Here is a 20,580-nt window from a genome sequence, read left to right as displayed (position 1 = left end):
AACAAAGTATAGATCTGTCCGTCTGTCCGTTCGCTTCCGCTTATCCTTTTCAGGGTCGCGGGGGGCGCTGGAGCCTATCCCAGCTGTCATAGGGCGAGAGGCGGGGTACACAGGTCGCCAGTCTGTCACACGGCCAACACACAGAGACAGACAACCATTCGCACTCACATTCACTCGCACATTCACACCTAGTGGCATAGGTTAATTGGTTAATCCAAAGTATATACAATTTAAAATAGTCTGTTACGTGTAGACACAACACCGGTTCATCCCTTGAGTTAAGTGTCTTTGTAAGGCTTGAAACATTCATAGCTCAGTGTTAAGTGGCTTCACAAACTAAACTGTGAGGTGCAAAATGTAAAGCGTTAAGGGGACGATCGTGGACTTTTGCACAGTGCTGCTTTTAAGGAACAGGCCAGAGAAACTTCAGCAGCCTTATCGAAAGCCAAATTAAGTTTCCCATGTTTCTTGACAGCCTAGGCCAACTTAATGCAAGGACTGTCCTGCTCTCCAGCAAAACACTCTTTACGTGCCACCACGGTGACAATGGGAATGCAGAGTTTTTCCTGCCAATCATGGGAACACGAGGATAAGCCTGTGTTTCCTGGAATGCTGCCCATTAGGAAAGAGACGGAGGGAACACAGGATGTTCTGAGCACATTGTCCTTCAGTGTAGAAGAGAGCTGTTTACAGGGAGTTTCTCCATTCTCACAGTTAATCACTCTGAGCCTCACTGAGCGGGATTCCCTCCTTAAGTTTTCCATTACACCTGTCCAACCACTGGCTTCTTTTTTTCATGTGCTAAGTATGTCCTCTGCTGTTTCCTTTCTAGCGTGTTCATGCATAGAAAACTAACGATTTTCACACACAGTCTGAAAACTACAAGCAGTTTAACCAGGATTTAGCAGCTCTTGTAAACCAGGGTTTTCCTGGTGACACCTTTAATGACACCTTGACTCATCCATAATTACACTGTGACGTTAACACATCTGTAAGTGTTTCACACCTCCTCCTCTCTCTGGACGCTCTGCTGAGAGGCGCGGTAATGATGTCACAGGGCAGGGGCATGTGTGTCTATAAGTGCAGAGAGAAACCTCTGACTGAAGTAGAGCTGAGCCACGCTGCTGGAGAGGCACAGGCAAATTTACCTCTGGGTGCCAAACTCACCTCTGGATACTTTTCATCCTGGAGCTGCAAAAATAACTTCTTTCCTCTTGGGAATCTGGATGTGAAAGCCTACTTTTTGTTTGCTTGCTTTATTTGCTGGGATCAGGATGCTTTGTCCTGTTGCTTTGCAGCGGATCTCCTTCACCCTGTTTATGCTGGGCAGAGCTGCAGTAATGGTGAGTTTCTGTGGCTTTAAATGCTTTTTATTTCTGTGATCTTCCATATAGTTATTTTAGATAACATTTTGATTACCATTTTAAAAAATAAATAAATAAAAATCAGTCTGAGCTGACCTCTGACCCTGGTATTTAGGTAGACAGTGCATGCCCAGCTGAATGTTCCTGCCCCCCCTCGCCTCCACTGTGCCTGCCTGGCGTCAGTCATGTAACTGACGACTGTGGCTGCTGCAAAGTTTGTGCTCGGCAGTTTAATGAGGACTGCAGCACGACAGAACCTTGTGATCACATCAAGGGGCTGCACTGCCATCTGGGGGCTGGAGGAAACCCAGAGAGAGGACTGTGTCAAGGTGAGCAAGGAGTTTATTGAAAGCTCACAGCTTCAAATCATTAAAGGAATAATTATTCTGATGTTGGAACAAAAGCTACAAACAAAAACACAGCTCCTGTACCGAGAATCAGACAGCAAGGGTAGATGCACACTGTTGAAATTACAGAGCAACTGTCCACAAACACCCTGCAGATGCATTTCAAAGGAACTCTGGACACTTTTATGTAATGACTCTAATGGCTCTGGAGGAGCTGCTTAAGGTCTAGCTGGAAAATAAATAAATGAAAAAGCAGGAATGCAAACATTTATTTGAAATAAAAGGTGCTATGAATCTGTGGGATCATTACAGATCACAAGGGAGCATTAAACTGTTCAAAAAGCATGAAATCTCCCTGATAGGAAATCCATTTGATTTCTTGGTGTATTTCTCTAGAGTATGACGTCTTAGCTGAAGGGCCAATATTAGGCTCACTTACAGGTTTACTAGATAATGTTTACATGCTTATTTATTATTCTTTTTTTGCAATACATTGCTTCAGCATCTCTTTTGACCTCCAGTCAGAAATGTTTTGTTTTAGCTCGTCCTCCATAAGAAACCTTTTCTTTGACTGCTCAGCTGGCCTGGTGTGAAGAAAAGTAGGTTGAGCAGATTTTACAGATTTTATGAGTATGTGTTTTTTTTGATTCCATGGATCTTGACCTTCACACATGTACCTTCAGGGAAATAAAAAGTCAGTTTGATTTGCACTAAAGCAGAAAAAGTGACACAGCAGCCCATTAACACACAGACGATGCTTGATTATTGGTTGATGTTAGCATCAAAGCTGCAGACGTGATAACGCTAACAGTTTTCCTGTTGTGAAGCTGCTGCCACTATAATACACTCAAAGCAACACTCTGAGTCTTCAGCTAGAAAAGTGGCTTTAGCATGGAAACGAAAATGGAAAATGGTGAACTATGAGGCAGCTGACAGCATCTGTGTTTAGAGGATGGCCTCAACACATGTTACATAGATAAACAACAGAGGGAAAGCATGGAAAAGCCAAAATGGTAGTTCATCAGCAGTGTTTCCTGTGAGCGAGACGTAAAAAGCTATACAACATACAAAGTGAGAGGTAAAAACACAAAAACGCAGCAAACAGACTCATTAAGTTTTTGCCGTATCCTTCCATGAAGTTCAAAAGTGTCTGCTAACAGCTCAGTTTCCTGTTTTCTATGTCAGCTGAAGCTCATGGCGTACCCTGTGCATTCAATGGGCGAGTGTACCAGCATGGTGAGGACTTCCAGCCCGTTTGCCAGCACCAGTGCACCTGCATGAATGGTGTGGTGGGCTGCATGCCCCTCTGTCCCTACCAAGTGCCCCTGCCTCGGTGGCGATGCTCAAAGCCCCGGCTGGCGCAGCCCGAGGGTGGCTGTTGTGAAGAATGGGTGTGTGATGATGACAACAGCATCAGCGAGGAGCTGAGTGAGCCAACAGAGAGCCAGCTGCACCCAAACCACATCAGTCCTTTGCTGCCAGTCCAGCGACAGAATCCCCTCCCAGCTGCCAGCGGAGCAGATACATTCAGAGGTAAAGTTGAAAATACTGTAAATCATCAGAGCAGCACTCTCAAATAAGTTGATGACTTTATTGATGTGAAATATTCACAAAACCCTCAAGAACTCCAAGAAGTGACTCACAAGGTAACTAATTGTCTGCTGGCATCCATGACTTCATTGCTGTATTGTGCTCTCACGCAGAGATCGCATCGTTCCCCCTCTCTGAGGTCTTACATGAGCCCCAGTGTTTCCCACAGACCACTGAGTGGACCCAGTGCTCTGCCACATGTGGGATGGGCATTTCAAGTCGTGTGACCAATCACAACCCAGACTGTCAGCTAGTCAGAGAAACCAGACTGTGCCAGATCCAGCACTGTGACCTGCAGCTTCCCATAACTAAGAAGGTAGTGTATACTCAAATGGAGATGGATGTAGAATGCCGATAGGAACATCTGAGATTTGTTATTTAACTGTGGCTGTCTCTGTCATCCTGGAAGAAATGTCAGCGAACCTTCCGCCCACACGAGCCAGTCAGCATCACCTTTGGTGGATGCTCTACAGCTCAGCGATATCGGCCTCGGACCTGTGGGACTTGCACTGACGGCCGCTGCTGCGCCCCGTCTCTCTCTCGCACCGTGCAGCTCCGCTTCCACTGCCCCAGTGGAGACATCCTCTACAATGTAATGTGGATCCAGCGCTGCAGCTGCGGTACGAGCTGTGGTAAACACACCTATCACTCCAGCACCTCCGTCAACCTCTACAATGACATCCACACTTTCAGAGACTGATGCTGACTTATCAGCGGACTCTGCACCTCCCCCTCGCTAAACTCACTGCCTCAATGTCTGTCCGCTGGGTGGGAAAGGAGTCCGCTCGCTTGCACTTTAAGCTTGCTGTCATGATGATGTCACTTTGTCCACGCTACAGGCAGTGCCTCTCCAGCGTCCTATGCAGTCTCGAGGACGACACAAAACAGTGTGACTGCTATGCCACAGTGTAGGCCGAGAGCTTTAACTGAAACTTTAATTTATTTTCAACTTTGTTTTCTTTTCCACAGAGGGTGACACGACAACTTGTCAAACATAAAGAAGGCTTTTTAACAGGCATATTAACAGGAAGTAATGGTTATCAAAGACATGCATCTTTGTTCTTCACCACATTTTAAAATGCTGAGGAGCAGTGGCATCGATTGTTGGTTCACATGGATTGTGCTTGATACAGTCCACCTGTTCCCCGTACAAGTACTGACGGGGAAATGTGTGAGATGTGTCTGTTTTACAGCGACAGGCTTTCAGAAAGGAGTTTACAGACTGTGCTTATTATGCTACTTTGGTATATTGATTAAAATCCTACAGGCTATACAGACTTCACTCTTAGTTGTGGAGTGAGAATATTCGAGGATCACCTCATTTTTCGAGGTGTGATACCTTTGTGTTTTTTAACGTGTGTCTATCACTGTGTACATATAATAAATACATGTTTGGTTCTTAAAGCTTCATATTTGACACCTGTCACTTGTGTATTAGAAGTTTATTGGTTGTAAACTCCTGTACGTCAAATAAAAACTTAACCTGTGATGTGTCTTTATGGTAAACAAAAGTTTGAGGTGATGTTATGCTGGGTGAAGGTTCCACAGCATAAAATGAAGCAATATGAAATAAAATGTTTCTAATTATTCCATTAGTGTTGTGGAAAATGCAGTGTGTCCAAGTAAGCAAACATTTCCAAGCTGAGGTTAAAGATTCGTACACCAATAGGATTGTCTTTTATGCACTATTGTTCCCACCATTTGGTTGGTACATAATGATGTAAAATAATAATTTCCCTCAAAATGCAGTAAACCTAAAGTAACGAGTTTTGTAAATGTAAGAAGTAAAAAGTAAAGAAAGTTATTTAAAATGGAGTAAATGTAAAAAGTTGTCAAAAGATAAATATTCACCAGATACCTGAAAACTCAACTTAAGTATCTGTGCATTACTTCCCACCTCACCTCAGGTCCTAACACAAGCTTCTGGTTGACTCTTGGGCACAAACATTGCAGTGGACTACCACATTCCTCACCTGGCCTGTGCCTTTTTCTGAGAGGAGAGGAGAGAGGAACATGGTGGCTTATTGGCTGCTATCATCAGAACTACTGGTGAGATCTTGGTCACTCACTCACTCTACAAACATTGTGTCTCAGAGTGGCTCTGTAAAACTCGTTTGTTTTTGCTTCTATACTGGACTACTGTAACGTTATTTACACCTTCTTCTAAAAGCTTCTTCTGTTGATCCAAAGTGCAGCAATGAGTACCGACACAACAACAAAGAGACAACATATGTCGCCCATATCGACTTCTCTTCACTGGCTCCGTGTTAAATCCATAACAGACTTTAAAGTCTTTCTCCTCATTACAAGGTCTTCAAAGACCAGGCCCCATCTTTTCTTAAAGACCTCATACTATGAGCACAATAGAGCACTTCAATAAATATTTAAGTAAGATACAAACACCTGAAGATTCTACTTAAAGTAGAAAGTATCATACAGTTATAGCATATATACCTTGTTACGTCCCACCTCTGCTCATGTCCTCGTGCAGTGTTGGCTCTTTAGCACAAACCTTACGGTGGACTACTACATTCCTCACCCCGGCCTGTGCCTCATTCTGAGGGGAGAGTGGAACACAGTGATCTATTGGCTATCATTAGAACTACTGGTGAGTTACATGTTGGCCAACTCTGTAGTCCTGACCATGATCAACTGAACTAGAAAAGGGTTTTGGTTATTTTGTCTTAGTTTAATTGGGCTGCATGTGCTGCACATCAATACTGGGTGTGGGTCTAGTGCAAATATGTCCTAATGGGAATACCACTGGTCCTACTGCTGTACATATTAAAGGCACCATGCTGGTTTGAATCATATCTAATAGATTAAATCTATAAATATAGATATTCATAAAAATGGGGAGTCAGGTTCACACAGTCAGGCTAATTATGGAGTTCCACAGGGTTCTGTTTTAGCACCAGTTCTGTTTACATACATACATGCTTGCATTGGGCAGTACAATTATTATTGAAATTATTAATTATTGTTTAAGTAGGCATATCTGTGTTGTGTAGATATAACCACGTAAAATTACCAATGACAAATAAGAATAAAATTGAGCTGCAGAAAGAAACATACGGTACATAAATGCCTTCTCACCATGGAGACTTCCTTACCATCCACTTCGCTGTTCAGTGCCTCTAGATGACGACAATTGTCTACCTGCACTGTTTGTCTGGTGTAAACTCAGGTAAATGATCCGAGTTGTTATACACTAAAGCTGGTGGCTTTAGTGTGTATATATACATATACACACATATATATATATATATACACACTTATATATATATATATATAAGTGTGTATATATATATATATATATATATATATATATATATATATATATATATATATATATAAGTGTGTATATATATACATATACACACACACACACACACATATATATATATATATATATATATATATATATATATATATATATATATATGGAGCACTAGGTGCGGTGACTCCCAAACTAGGCTGATATGTCTCTGTAATGTAATGTCTCTAATACGATTATATTGTTACATTAGTTACAATGCTCAGTATGCTGCCTCTGTCTTTACCTCAGGCCCTGAGAGCATCTGGCAAACAGGAAGGAAGATCTGAGGAAAGGAGGATTACTTACAAGAGCAGTTTGAAATATACAACATCCTTTTTCATAATCATTGTATTGTAGGCTCTTTACTTTACCTCTGATTTGGTGCTATATAAATGAAACTGAAATGAACTCAACCATTGAGATTGCTTCTTTAAGGGTGAGTGACATCATTGATGTAGTCTGAAGCTTCTCTGTTTCAGAAACTGGCTCAAGTGTTGGTGTGATTTATGAACATGTATAAAGTGCAACAGAGTACCACAAAATATTTTAGTGGTCGTGTTGGAGTTTCACCTGTGACAGAGGAGCTTGTTGGCTACACTTTGAGCTCATCTCTCTCAGTCAATCAGGGGTCGGCAACCTTTCTGATGATGAGTGCATCTAAAATTCCCTCAGAAGTCAATGTGCCATATGATTGCATTAGCAATAAATTTAATAACGCTCTATATGAACAGTTACACACTATATAGAACCACTTTATAGAATTGTATTTGTTCTCAGATGTTGGCAGCTGTCAGCGAATAGTTATCAGCTATTTTGAAACAAAAAAAGACTTTTTATCCATAACAGCAAATGAACTGTACAACAGAAAATACAAATGCTATCTATGGTCTCCTCACAACAATGATAAGAAAAATAAACTGGGCCAATATGGCATGTTTGTTAATACAGAGACACACATGTTAATATGATTGCTGGTCTCCGAGTGTCCAACATTCAGACGGATACCTGAGGACTCATGTGAGAGAAAATCTGCTCACACAGACATGTAGAGCCAAACACTGTCAATAAGGCCTCTGCAATGTTCTGAAGACAGTTAAACCTGTCAGGTAGTGATGTCCAGCAGGTGAACATGCAGCTCCATGAACACACACAGCTGTGGATTCCAGCTGTGCTCGTAGTTCTGCAAACTTTGACCCCACAGAGTCGAGCTTTCAGTTCAATCAGCTGCATTTCGATGTCCTCTGTGTCCAACCAGTTAACGAGAGACAAATCCAGCTGCTCATTAAAGCTTCTGGTTTGATCAGAAAGAAAACATTGGTCCAAACACCTGAAAGTCCCAAAAACACACTGTGAATTCTGTCCTGAGTCTACGGATGTATCCGTGTATTTCCGTGGTGCTGATGCTGAGCGAACAGCTGCTGAAGCATTTGAAGTGTCTGAATGTGGAAATTTCAACATCACTTGAAAAAACTGTCAGCTAGCAACGTCCCTCTCACCGGTAGGCGAAGTTATTTTTTAGCAAATTACAAGTTGAATCTGGTAGTTGGGGTTGTTAGCTAAGATACCGTCATTAAGAAGCGGCACAACTAATGTGTGTATGCGAGCTAATTTGCAATGTGCAGTGCTGGCCCGGCCATTTATTTTTAAAGCACCTTCTCAGATTAACTCACTGCGTGTCGTGCGCAGGGCTGGACTGGGACACAACATCGGCCTAGAGACCGACCCACCAGGTATTAAAGCCATGAAGCCTTTGAATGAAAACAAACGCTGTGGTGACAGTGATGTACAGTCTTGTTGGTATATGTATGATTTCTATACATTTTACATCAGATACAATATCCAGCTGGATAAATATATTTCTCCTGCTTGTTATTTATTCCTGTTGTCTCTATTTATATTTTATTCTGGCACAGTTAGCATGACGCACAATGGCAATAGAGGGCTTTATTATAATCTTAAAAAAACTCAGACAAGATAGGAAATAGAAACTAAGGTACTTGGAAACAAACAGAAGACGTGGAAGACAATAAATATAGAGGAGGGTGACTAAGAGAAGTTGAGACAGTTGGGAACGCAGCAGGGACAAATCAAGAGAAACAAGGAGGAAACTGGATTAGCTTAGAAGACCATACTGATTATTAGCAACTATGAAAAGTTTCTGTTCCATCTCAAATGTATTAGGCCTGTCTGGAATGTCAAAATAGCATAAAACACACTAATCCTCAGAAACGAAGTTAAAATCTTTCAAAATGATATCTACAATATAAATGTGTAGGGTACATTATCTGGGACAGAATCATGTTTGTGTGTTTGGAAGAACAAAACTGAACAGTAGGAACAAAACGAAGAAAACAGAATTTTACCGCTAAATAATCCTAATCCGAACCCACAGAACAGGATGTGACTCCAGCACATGTGTACTCATGAAACATCGAGGTTTATTTAGAGTGGATCATTTCTGAACAAATACTACAAAACTCACATGACCCTGACTTACCCTCAAGATAAACAGAAAATAGAGCCTCAGATGGAAGGATGTCTCACAGAGCGTGCTGCATAAATGTGACGGCTTGGCAGCCTGCCATCCAGTGGTGCTCTACAGTGGTTTATATTGGCTGGAAACTCAGACTGGAAGCTACAGGTGTTGCCCAGCCTTGCAGCAGGCTGTGACTTTCAGCATGGCCTTGACAGAGGAACAGGAACTGTGTCGGAAATAAACAGGGGCCTCGGGGAGTATGGAAGTTGGCTCAGGTTGCCACTCTTGTCCATAGCAAAAAAACGAAACGTGCTCCCACCGCTACCATGCACTCTAAAGAAGGATGTACTGAAGTGGGATAATGAGGAATGACATTGTATGTCTCCATATAAATTATTACTATTATTCTTGCTGTGCTGAAAAAGAACGTGTGGAACCAGGAGAGTGTCACAGCAACATCTTTTATGGAGCTAAAGTCAACCTTTCCACAAAGCCTTCTGATCAGACCGAGAGGTCACAGTCGAGGAAGCACTGTGACGTCAAACACTGATTTATAGGATATCCTTCTAAAATTGCTACTACAGTGTTTCCAGTAGTACTGCGACTGCTGATCCTTTTGATAATAAGGCAACTTTATGTATTACAAGGAACCTAAAGAACTAGTAGTGCTGGTCTAGTTTTCTAATATAGCAGGTAAAACAAATGTCGAGCACATCAACGATTTTCTAAGTAAATATATTTCTAAAGGTGCTATTGACATGAAATTTTCGCCAGATGCCAGTAACGACAAATCTAATCGACACATGCAAAGAAATCAAACCATAAATTAAAAAAAACAACGCTATCTTCTTCTTGTGTTTCCTTTTTATTATTTATTGGGAATTGGCAAACAGAGAAATGGTGCATTACCACCAACAACTGGTGTGGACTGAAATACAAAAAAATATCCTCCCAAACAAATGAATCTGTCCTAAAAAACAAAATATGGCTGGATAACTTTCACTTTTCGAGTTCTTGTGAAATAAATCAACCAAGTCCAGTCTCACTTTCATATCTCTGAGCTTTTGAATCAGCGATTCATTTTCAGCATCATATTTCTGACAATGCACTAAAACATTTTCTATGGTTTCATCTTCTCTATTGCAGCCAGATTTTCATATATTTTCATGTTTTTTTTCCTGTTAAAAATAACATGTCTGTCTCCTCTCTCCTGTTCCTTTCTGCGCTTCTCATTTCTCCTGTTTTGCTTTGGATTTTGTAAAACCATCGCCCTTTCCTCTCTTCCTCCTGTTGCTTTTGCCACCTTTCTTCAATTGTCTGCCGTATTCTACTCTACTGTAAACTGATAATCCATCACTGAGCCTTTTCCTTGCTTTGATACTATCCCGCTGTGGTTGGCTGTGTTAGTAGATGCATCTATATAGATTTTGACATAACCGTAATACTGATCAATATATGCCTGCACTGTCTGTGAGTTTGGAATTAAACTTTTTGTCCAATAGTGTTGAATCTACTATAGCATCAGGGGACAGTGGTGTAGTAGATTTACCACCACATATCCATGGTGGTATTATTTGGCTAATGCTGATCTTGTCCAGATTACATTCAGCCGCTTTCCGATTGACTGTCCACCCACTCTTCATTTCTCTTTTCTCTTTTTCCCAGCAGGGTTGGAAAATAGTTCTTGTTGGATGATCTTGACCATGTCTTTGTAGACTTGCACAGTAGTTCAGTGTTAGCTGCTCTCCTCTGATTTCTAGGGGCATTTCTCCCATTTCTACCTGTACTGCTGCTGTTGGGGTTGTTTTAAATGCACCTGTGCAGAGTCTTAGCACCTGATACTGGATACTATCGAACTTATGAAGACTTGCTCTGGCAGCAGAATTATATACAATACTGATCTAATTTACCCAATATATATGGCTTTCAAAGATTTCCTATCAGCTCCCCAGTCAATTCCCACTGAGCACCTCATTATATTTAACACTTTCTAGCTTTTGTCTATTATTTTTTAAATATGGACAGTCCATGTCACCCTTTCATCAAACACAACCCCAGAAACGTAAATTGTTTTATCCTTTCCAACTCTTGTTTATATCATTTGACCTTGATTTCATCCCCACTTCTAAAACATCATTTTAGTCTAATGAACTAAGAATTTAAACCTCGTAGCATAAATGTAAACATTTGTACGACGAACAGTGGTCGTACACCTTAATGTTATTCATCTTCCTACCACAAAAACACTTAATCCTTTAGAACATTTGATCATTTATACCATCCATCCATCTTCTTCCGCTTATCCGGGGCCAGGACACAGGAGCAGCAGCCTAATTAGAGAAGCCTAGACCTCCCTCTCCCCTGTGTCCGCCCCGGGGCCTCCTCCCGGTAGGAGATGCCCAGAACATATCACCCAGGAGGCATCCTTGTCAGATGTCCAAACCTTCCTGTGGAGGAGCAGCGGCTCTACTCTGAACTCCTCCCGGATGGCCGAACTTCTCACCCTATTTTTAAGGGAGAGGCCATCCTTCAGAGGAAGCTCATTTGTATTCGCTTGTGTCTGCGATCTCGTTCTTTTGGTCACTACCCACAGAACATGACTATAAGTGAGGGCAGGGACGTAGATCAATCGGTAAAGCTTTGCTTTTACACTCAGCTGATCCAAAACCCCATTTCTGCGTTCTATTCTCCGAGGACTCTATACTGAACTACTTGTTTCATAAATATAACACACCCTCCCCTGTACCCTCCCTTCTATCTCTCCACACACTCTCATACTCTTTATAAACTCTTTAATAACAAAATCCAAACTTGGTCGAAGTCAGGCTTCCTGAATACAGATAATATCCAGTTTCTTTCTAAGATCCTTAATGAAACCTCTCTTACCCATTCACTGTATAAAACTCAGACTGTCTTCTCTCCTGGTCCTCCTGACGTCTCATCTCCCCCCAGTCTCTTATGAACATGCTCCCAGGACATTAAAATAAATTAAATTAAAATAAATAAATTAAAATCCTTTATGCCAAAAATGTCTCTGCCCCTTTCACAATTATTTTAATCTTCTCTGTTTTGTGTTTTGCTTGGTCTGTACGGTTTATTGCACACGCAATGAACAAAATCATCTTCTCCACTCTGATTGCTGGATGGGTTTCTTCAGTCTGTCGTTGGTCTGCTGTTGAAAATTGCTGAAACTCTCCCTTCCCTTCTTTTGCACTTTCCCCTTGCACACTGCAGCGACGTGCCCTCTGGCATTTATAAGACCTGAGAGGCAGAGGTATATGTGGCCTTACTGGAAAACTCATACATCCGATCTTAACTCTACCTGGAAGAACCAGTTCTTGGAATTCCAGCATTACAGACACATCAACTCTTTCCTGATTGACTGTTCTCGCCAGTCTTTTAATCCTGCTGACTGCACTGTAAGATATACTTCCTCTACTGGAATACCTGTGATTACTCCCACTTAAAACTCCCCCAATATTTTCCTCTCTCACACACTTTTGCAGGTACTTTCAGTATTTAACACTTTATTTGTCTGCTCTTCTGTTTTAACGGCTATCAACAGACTTCCATCTCTGAGTACTTTAGTGTTACATCTTCAAACTTCTTTTTCAGCTCTCTTGACTAAATTATCAGGCCTAACTGCACCCCTTCATCGTCAGTATTATTTTAAAGTCTTCTCTGATAATCATTTTTCATTACGTTATCTGAACTATTCCCCTCTAAACTTCTTTTGCTGCTCTAAGTTCCTAACATACTTCTATCCTCTCTTCTCCCTCTCCCCGATCCACTGTATATATAAAATTGAATTGAACTGAATGCCAACCTTCAAAGTCTGTGATCCAAATCCATATTCCACAGCCAAAACCGAACAATCCACTCAAAAAGTCTCCCGATTATCCTCCTACCATGACACCAGCTGAAAGATACCATTAATTAGAAAGCAATCCTGCTACTTAGTGCAAATCAATATCATTCAGTCCCAACTGATGCCCTGTAAAAAGCTTTCCCTGAAGAACTGAAGCTGTTATAACTGCAAAGGGTGGGCTGATATATTAAACCCTATGTGTTAAGAATGTGATGTCACTTAGGTTCATATGGATGAGAAAGCAGATGAGAAAGTACTTTTGGCAGTATAGTGTATCGCTATATAAAAGTAAAAACATGAATTCATTATCCTTTATAGATGTGAGCTTGTTGTTTCAAGTTCCCGTTCACAGAAAAAGAAAATCAGACAGAAATTGTCGTTATCCAGCCTTGAGGCTTCTCAGCTGAGGAAACAACAGGAAACAAACTGAAACAAACTCCATTCCAAATGGCACATCAGACCTTTTAGACTTTGGATAGATGGAAAAGAAATTAAATGGTAATATGGCCTCTATACTTTTCAACTTTTTATTGCATTGTCATTAAGTCAAGTCTAAGTTTAAATACTGAGTTTGAAAAAACAAACAAACAAACAAACAAACAACCATGCATATTGCACACATATGATTAGACAGTGCTAAAGGAATTGTTGCATTGCATTAGGTAAATGTTTTCCACAGAGAACTCAGCAGTTTCAACCAGAAATGCAGGAGTAGTACCATGGATCACAGAGGAAGTATATGTGTGTGCACTATTCCTCAGGTCAACAGTAAAGCTGACCTGAACATTTGAACAAGTCAAGTGGCTTTTACTGTCATTTCAACCATGTACAGTACAGAGTGAAACGAGACCCTGGTGCTACATATGGCCGCTGCGTGCTGCTCCGTGAATTACTAAGAGGCTTTAACTCTTCAAAGGTTACACCCACAATAAAAATAAATCATGGCTTAGATTTTGAGCAGTATGTTACGAAAAACATAACAAAATAGACACAAACAACAAAAAAACTTCACTATTACAATTTGGCAAACATTCTTCACATTGCTCCTCTGACTCCCATTGGTTACAAACATTTGCATCATCCCATAAACTATAGCAGTTTTTTTTATTACGATTATTTATAATGGCATTTAAAAATAATGGACAGATACTAAAACAACTTAAAGAAGCAACTCATTGCTTGTCTCTGTCTGAAAGTGTTGAGGCTGATGGATTTGAATAGTGAGTGTTCACTGCCCTCTAGTGGATACAATGAGAAAGTGTGTTGCCCCACCAAAACAACTTGGACAGAGTTTTGGGAGTTTGGGAGTTTGGGACTGTCACCAGGGCGGTCTAACCTGTTCAGTGCTGGTATCACAGCACAGGGATGGTGTATGTCTGAAAGCAGCTTTAGATTAAATGTAATAATCTAAATTCAGAAAAGCAAAAAAGGAACCAGCTGGTATCATTATCAGTGACTACACTCAACCATCTGTGAAACTGGTTCAGTGTAGCATATTAAATATGTATTATATTGGCATATTATTGTAAAAAACAACCAAACAAAGCTTTAAATGTAAATCTGAAAAATAAACTGATTCCATTATTTCTCCAAGCTCACCTCCAAGTTCAGAACATTATAGGACACGATCCTCTACTGGAACTCAGCTGGAAGTACACTCATGAATGAAAATCTCTGACCTACTGAGACTGCTCTGCTGAAGTGCTGCTGATCACCGACAAATAAAACAGGGTGGGTAGCGTGTACTAATTATCTACCATACACTTCCTTTCATCACTGTATGCAAGTATGCTTAACTGGCTCACTTTAACTATTGAACCATGCCATACTATGTTCCAAAAGTAAACAAACAACAGGATGAGAGAGATTTTGGTCCTTAGTGACATGATATCATCATGCAGTTGCTGTCTGACAGGCAGCGTTATCTTGCTGGAAGCAGCCATAGGATGGCACACTGTGGTCATAAAGGATTGGATATGCTCAGCAACAATATTCAGGTTCGGCTGTGGCATTTAAGCCATGCACAGGTTGTACTAAGGTGCCCAGAGTGTGCCATGTGTCCGGCCATTCTCCTGCGACCTCTAGCATGAACAAGGTATTTTCACCGAGGGAGCTGCCACACACTTGGCTTTGCAGGGGAATCTCAGTAGACGAGCATTTTCTGAAACATTCAACCAAACCTGTCTGGCACCCACAGCCATGCCATCTAAATAAGTTCTTTCTGTTCTTGGTTTAGGGTCAAACTTCAGCAGATAGTCTAATTCCTAAATGCACTGAGTAGTTAACATGTGATTGATCAGATATTTGTATTAACAAGCCTTTGAACTGGTGAACCCAATAAACTGACACATAATAAAGTCTGGCTTGTAAAATATAGTCAATCAAATACTTCAGTGTATTATTACTTAAGTAGTATGGTACTCTTAAATCATAACAATACACAGTATATAGATAATTATATAGATATGGATTCAGAGGTGCAAACGCATTTACACGATCGTCTAGATATGAAGTTTTAACTAACTTTTCATAATTTCTTGTGTAGAATCTGCAGTTTAAACGACAGTTTTCTGTGACGTAGGAGATATATATCTAAACTCAGCTATTCACTGCCTTTAAAGAAATGCCCACACAATGTTGAATATTCCAAAGCACTGTAAAATATCCTTCCATAATTATAGAGTTTACACTCTCAGTGAAGCTCTGTAAGGAGCTCAAGGAATGAAAATATGCATATTAATAAGGCCCCATAAACTCATAAATCATTTTGACTGTGGACACGCCTCCTGCTCTTCTACTGGCTGCTACGTGCCTCTCGTCGGCTGCGTCCCCTCTTGGTAATTTAAATAGCCCCCTTACGGAATTTGATGAATAGGGTCGCTGTCAAAAGCGTCAGACGGAGGGGAGAGCTGACAGACAGACAGCTGTGACGGAGAGCGGAGGAGCACGAGCTGCGTCATGTGTCGTCCTCACGCGTACGTCTAGTTATTTATCCGCGGAGTTGGACGTCGGGGAGAGTTTGCTCAACTATTACCGTCCCGGGCTTAATGTTCCGTGGCTAATCCTGTTTTGTTCTTTTCTGGAGCGATATGGATCCTGGAGCATGTCGAGCTTAAGTGTGGGGCCACAGCTTTGAGCGTGCGCAGGCTGAATATTTCTCCAGGTTCAAAAAGTTCTCTCGTCAGGAGGAAAAGCTTCGTCTCCGCAAGGTAACGCGTCTTTTTCTCCTGTTGTTTTACGTCCGCGCGCGCATTTCTGAGCACAGCTCCGCTTTCAAAGCTAGCAGCTCGTGTCATTAAGTAGCATCTAGGCTACGATATAATAATATAAACCTAAAGGACGCGAACAGAAATAGTTTTTGATGTTTCCAGTTACCGGAACTCTACCAAAAGTAACATTTGGTGACTTTCCCCACCCCTCCAGCGCGCGCGCGCACACACACACCTTTGATCTACCGGTAACGCGAGTAAATCCTTTCCCGGTATTTTTGTCATAAAAAGCTTTCTTTTGAAACTACACAGCTCTCGAATGCAAATCTACACTGTATATTTGACCTTTTCTGCTTTACTCGCTGTGCACAAAGAATTCTGGGTAAAAAACATCACAGTAATTCTCTCATGTTGCGTATGTTCTGTTGAGGTCAGCCTGTTAGAGCATGTTGCAGTCATGCTGAAGCCTTGTAAACGTTTAGCATGTGTAACCATAAATGTGAAAAAGTGCTTCAGATTGGAACCAACTCCGTTCTCTTAAGATCTATTCCAGATATTTAATAGCATTAATGTTGTTTTTGAAATCTTTAAAGGGTGAGTGAACCTTGATTGGTTACACCCGTCTCACCCATCCTGTGTATTCAGGAGCCTCAGAGGGCCACAGCATCATGGTGAACAGCCAAGTGCCAGGTGTACCGTCAGACCCCAGGTCTTGTGCAGGATGTGGGGGGAAGATTGCCGACCGCTTTCTGCTCTTCTCCATGGAGCGCTACTGGCATACGCGCTGCCTCAAGTGCTCTTGTTGCCAAGCCCAGCTGGGGGACATCGGTACCACCTGCTACAGCAAAGGGGGCATGATTCTTTGTCGGAGCGACTACATCAGGTGAGAGCCAGAGGAAGGAGGGAAAGGAAGCTGCTGATTTTTAGATTTCCGAGGCCATGCAGATCTTACCAAAAACAAATCTTTGTTTTTGTGTTTGCAGACTGTTTGGGCACAGCGGGGCGTGCAGTGCCTGCAGCCAGTCAATTCCAGCCAACGAAATGGTGATGAGGGCACAGGGAAATGTTTACCACCTCAAGGTAAATCCCCAGCTCTCACGTTACTGTGCTTCATCTCCCGCAGCTTGTTCGACAGAAGCATCTAGGATTTGAAGTGGAGATGTGTCAGGAGAAAAGGGAATTATACCCACATATAATCACGCTTTGAGACTTCTTTTAAGATGTTTTAGGTGCTTTTACAACAGAATTTCAGCATTGTAGAGTTTTATTTTTAATATCTTCCATCCAGCATCAACTGAAAATCGTTCAATTTTGACATGAGATTTTTTTTCTTCCCCGATCCTCTGCAGTGTTTCAGCTGTGCCACTTGCAGGAACAGACTAATGCCTGGCGATCGCTTCCATTACATCAACGGTACAATTTTCTGTGAGCACGACAGACCGGGCGCTGCCTTGCTCAACAGCCACCTGCCAGCACTCCAGAGCAGCTCTGTGCTGACAAACCAGAAGGTGAATAAGACGGAGTGTAAATTCACTGTCAGCTAACGTCACTGTGCTGGAATGAAACTTCTGTTAACTCCCTCTTTGACAGGGTAATAGCAGGCCGATGGTATTATTAAAGTGAAGAAAAATATGTGGTAACCTGACTACAACGTAAATGCAGAAAGTCTTACATTCATACAGTGCAGCCAATAAAGTTAATAGCTGTAATGCAGTCAGATCGAACCACCAAACTTCAAATTGGTAGATGAACTGCTCCTGAACTACAGCCACTGTGTTATGAAGAAAAACTTTCATTTTTCAAATAACTGAACAAAAATGTTTCACAAGTCAGAAATCACATATTTGATATGTATTATTTGGGTTACTTGGACATCGTCACTAGTCTGCAAAGAACATTAGAAACCCTTGTTCAGTCAAATATGACTGAATTGTTACTTGTAATGACATTTTTCCTTAATGTAGTGCGGTATCGCTACATTACATTAAAAATGTGCACTGATTTTTGTAAAGAACTGAAATGCAACATGTAAACAGTCCTATAATCTCCTTGCTTTTCAAAGCTGCTGCTGTCACACTGCTGTTTAGAACTGTAATAATAACAGGTATTGTGCATTGTTATGCATTAATTTGAAGATGAAGAGAGCACTTGATAAGTGATGCAGGACTCTGTGGTCACTGCTTTTGTTTGTTCATTTGCAGGTATGCTGAGTGGCAAACGTGCCCTGCGCTGCCCTTGCCTTCCTCTCCAAAGCTTCACTCCTTTCTTCTCTTGTGCTACTGTTGCCGTTGTTGTGGATTCCCATCACCACCCACCTGCTTCTCATCCCCTCCCAGAGTGGACACAGTTTCTCAGTTTCTCACTCAAGATATCCCACAACTCGTCATATCAGAGAGACCCTCTGTACTACATGCAAAGTCCCGTCTATGTTGTGGTCAATGTTAAAGTGGTCTGTGCATCATGCAAAGACTCAGGAGTTGCACTAGCAAAAGGCTCTTAAAGGACAAAAGGCTGGATGCCAAGTGGAGGAGAGCAAAAGCTGCTTGAGTGAACATTTGATGGACTGCTGTAAAATGACTGAACTTTTGCTTGATGCCTTGTGGCATTTTTTCCCCTGAGCATCACTGTTTTTATTTTTTTAATTGTATTTTTTTTATTACTAAACTCCTGATCTCGCTCTTACGTACATGTTCACCTGGAGATCTGACACTGAGGAGATAAAATTGATGGATGACAAAAATGTGAAAATATTCAGTCATTGGAAATCCTTTAACCCGCAGCAGAAAGCTTTTAAAGCCTGTCGCTGCTTTGTCACGTGTTGATTTCTCTTGTGCCCTGCACATCGACAAAGTAAAACAATCCCGTGCAACTTTATTTTTCTGCTGTATAGTTTTGTTTCTTTACCAGATGCGTGTTTGGTGTTTGTGTTGGGATGGTGGTGGTATGTGGCATTGAAAGAAAAATTCTATTAAAACGATTCTTGTAACATGTCACAAAGTGATCTGAGGTTAAGCCCGTTAGTGGCATTACAGTGGCAACATGTGGCATGGTACCTAGCGTGGTGGATGTTACTGGCTCTCTCACTCTCTTTCGCCCTGTATGGTGAAAACATGCCTGATTACCCTGAGGAATGGAATTGGGGGGCTTGAGCTCTGACCATTTACAGAAGCAATTAAACATGATCCCTGTATCTGTGCTGCTGGAGCTCCTGGGAGGCTGAACTCGGGGCATATCCCAAGGTTGACTGACTCAGTGGCTGCTTGCTTCTTATAAAGCTTAATCTGAAAGCAGGCTAATTAAAGGGGATGTAGCTCCCTCTACATCCAGGGCGTTTGAAAAAATCTTATGTATTTACTGTTTACCATGTTCCAATTAAAGCTCCCACACAGCCTGGTTTGTTTCCTGTTGCTGTTCTTTGTTCTCTGCCACTTTGCAATGCTTCTGAAATGCATTTCCTTGAGCTGCATCTAACTCGCTATGCCTTTTTAATGCTATATAAAAAGGTTTCAAGTCTTAGCGCATTGTCGTAGTTTGGAGCTAATCTTGGTGTGATAGTGGCAACAGAGTGCGCCGTGTGCAGGAAGCACAAGATAGCATCTGCTCTACTTTCACACCGTGCCTGGGAGCACGGCAGCCATCAAACTCGCACCTTAATGCGCTTAGTTATTTCAAAGCGTCCCACTTGTCATGCTAGGTGCTGATACCGCATCAATTATTTATTCCACGTCTGATCAAGAAGCGTCACGCAAATTCATTAACGTATGCAAATGATCACAATTATCTTTGTATCGTGATGGTGAAGAAATAAAACCTTGGCACATTCCCGAGTCCCACCACACCACAAGTTACACTTTGCATTCAAACTAATCAAGCCTCATCTGCCTTTTCCTAATTAGCCGGAACGTTTTCAGATGCCAATTAGCGGGTCTCATGAAAAGGCACTTTGCCATGAGGCGTTGTCTTTTATCAGAGCTTCTGCAGGTGTGTGGCTCACCGTGTAGCTTGTGTCATAGGAAAGTGTTTATTCCTGCTAATTAATCATATTAACACATGCAGATGAGTGTAATTGCCTGAGCTCCTCCACCTCACACTGTGTGAAGACACAAGAAGATGCCAAGATATTTTTACATGCTTATGATGAGAAGGACAGGAGATGCCTCCTCCTTGCCCAGATACTCCTGTGACAAATCAAAAATGGCCACCCCCCTTGATGCTGATTTGTCAGTCTGTCAGCCAGAAGCACTTTCTCACGAGTGTGCCTGTGTATGTGAAGTATTTGGAACCAGACAATATGCTGGAGTTGTTTTTCAACTCTGTAATGTGTCACCAGATGTGACCTAGAGTGTGAGCACCAGAGCCAACCCCCAAACAAGCAACCAAAAAAAGCTTTGAGTATACATTTCAATA

General features: G+C 41.6%; 2 protein-coding genes across 4 annotated transcripts; both read left to right on the top strand.

Moving 5' to 3' along the window:
• Positions 1-1,045: 1,045 nt before the first annotated feature.
• On the top strand, positions 1,046-4,790 carry ccn1l2 (cellular communication network factor 1, like 2). Of its 2 annotated transcripts, none has more exons than XM_085293295.1 (5): positions 1,046-1,343; positions 1,484-1,693; positions 2,897-3,244; positions 3,415-3,617; positions 3,711-4,790. In XM_085293295.1, the coding sequence occupies exons 1-5, from the start codon at positions 1,046-1,048 to the stop codon at positions 3,999-4,001; spliced, it is 1,350 nt and encodes a 449-aa protein (XP_085149421.1). In that variant the 3' UTR covers positions 4,002-4,790. The 2 variants fall into 2 exon arrangements, with proteins under 2 accessions (XP_085149421.1, XP_085149422.1); XM_085293296.1 differs by having other exon boundaries at positions 1,126-1,343; positions 1,480-1,693.
• An 11,035-nt stretch (positions 4,791-15,825) lies between these two features.
• lmo4lb (LIM domain only 4-like b) lies at positions 15,826-19,566 on the top strand. 2 transcript variants are annotated; one of them, XM_085293294.1, is made up of 5 exons: positions 15,826-16,173; positions 16,767-17,056; positions 17,157-17,253; positions 17,523-17,681; positions 18,375-19,566. In XM_085293294.1, the coding sequence occupies exons 2-5, from the start codon at positions 16,842-16,844 to the stop codon at positions 18,381-18,383; spliced, it is 480 nt and encodes a 159-aa protein (XP_085149420.1). In that variant the 5' UTR covers positions 15,826-16,173; positions 16,767-16,841; the 3' UTR covers positions 18,384-19,566. The 2 variants fall into 2 exon arrangements, with proteins under 2 accessions (XP_085149420.1, XP_085149419.1); XM_085293293.1 differs by having other exon boundaries at positions 15,827-16,173; positions 16,819-17,056.
• The last annotated feature ends 1,014 nt before the right edge of the window (positions 19,567-20,580 follow it).

Source organism: Mchenga conophoros, linkage group LG12, assembly GCF_057382185.1.
Source record: "Mchenga conophoros isolate Kocher_MC1m ecotype Shallow Benthic linkage group LG12, M_conophoros_male_GT1.1, whole genome shotgun sequence".
Lineage (NCBI taxonomy): Eukaryota > Metazoa > Chordata > Actinopteri > Cichliformes > Cichlidae > Mchenga > Mchenga conophoros.
Note: the sequence above shows the minus strand (reverse complement) of the source record. Positions and strands in the feature narration are given on the sequence as shown.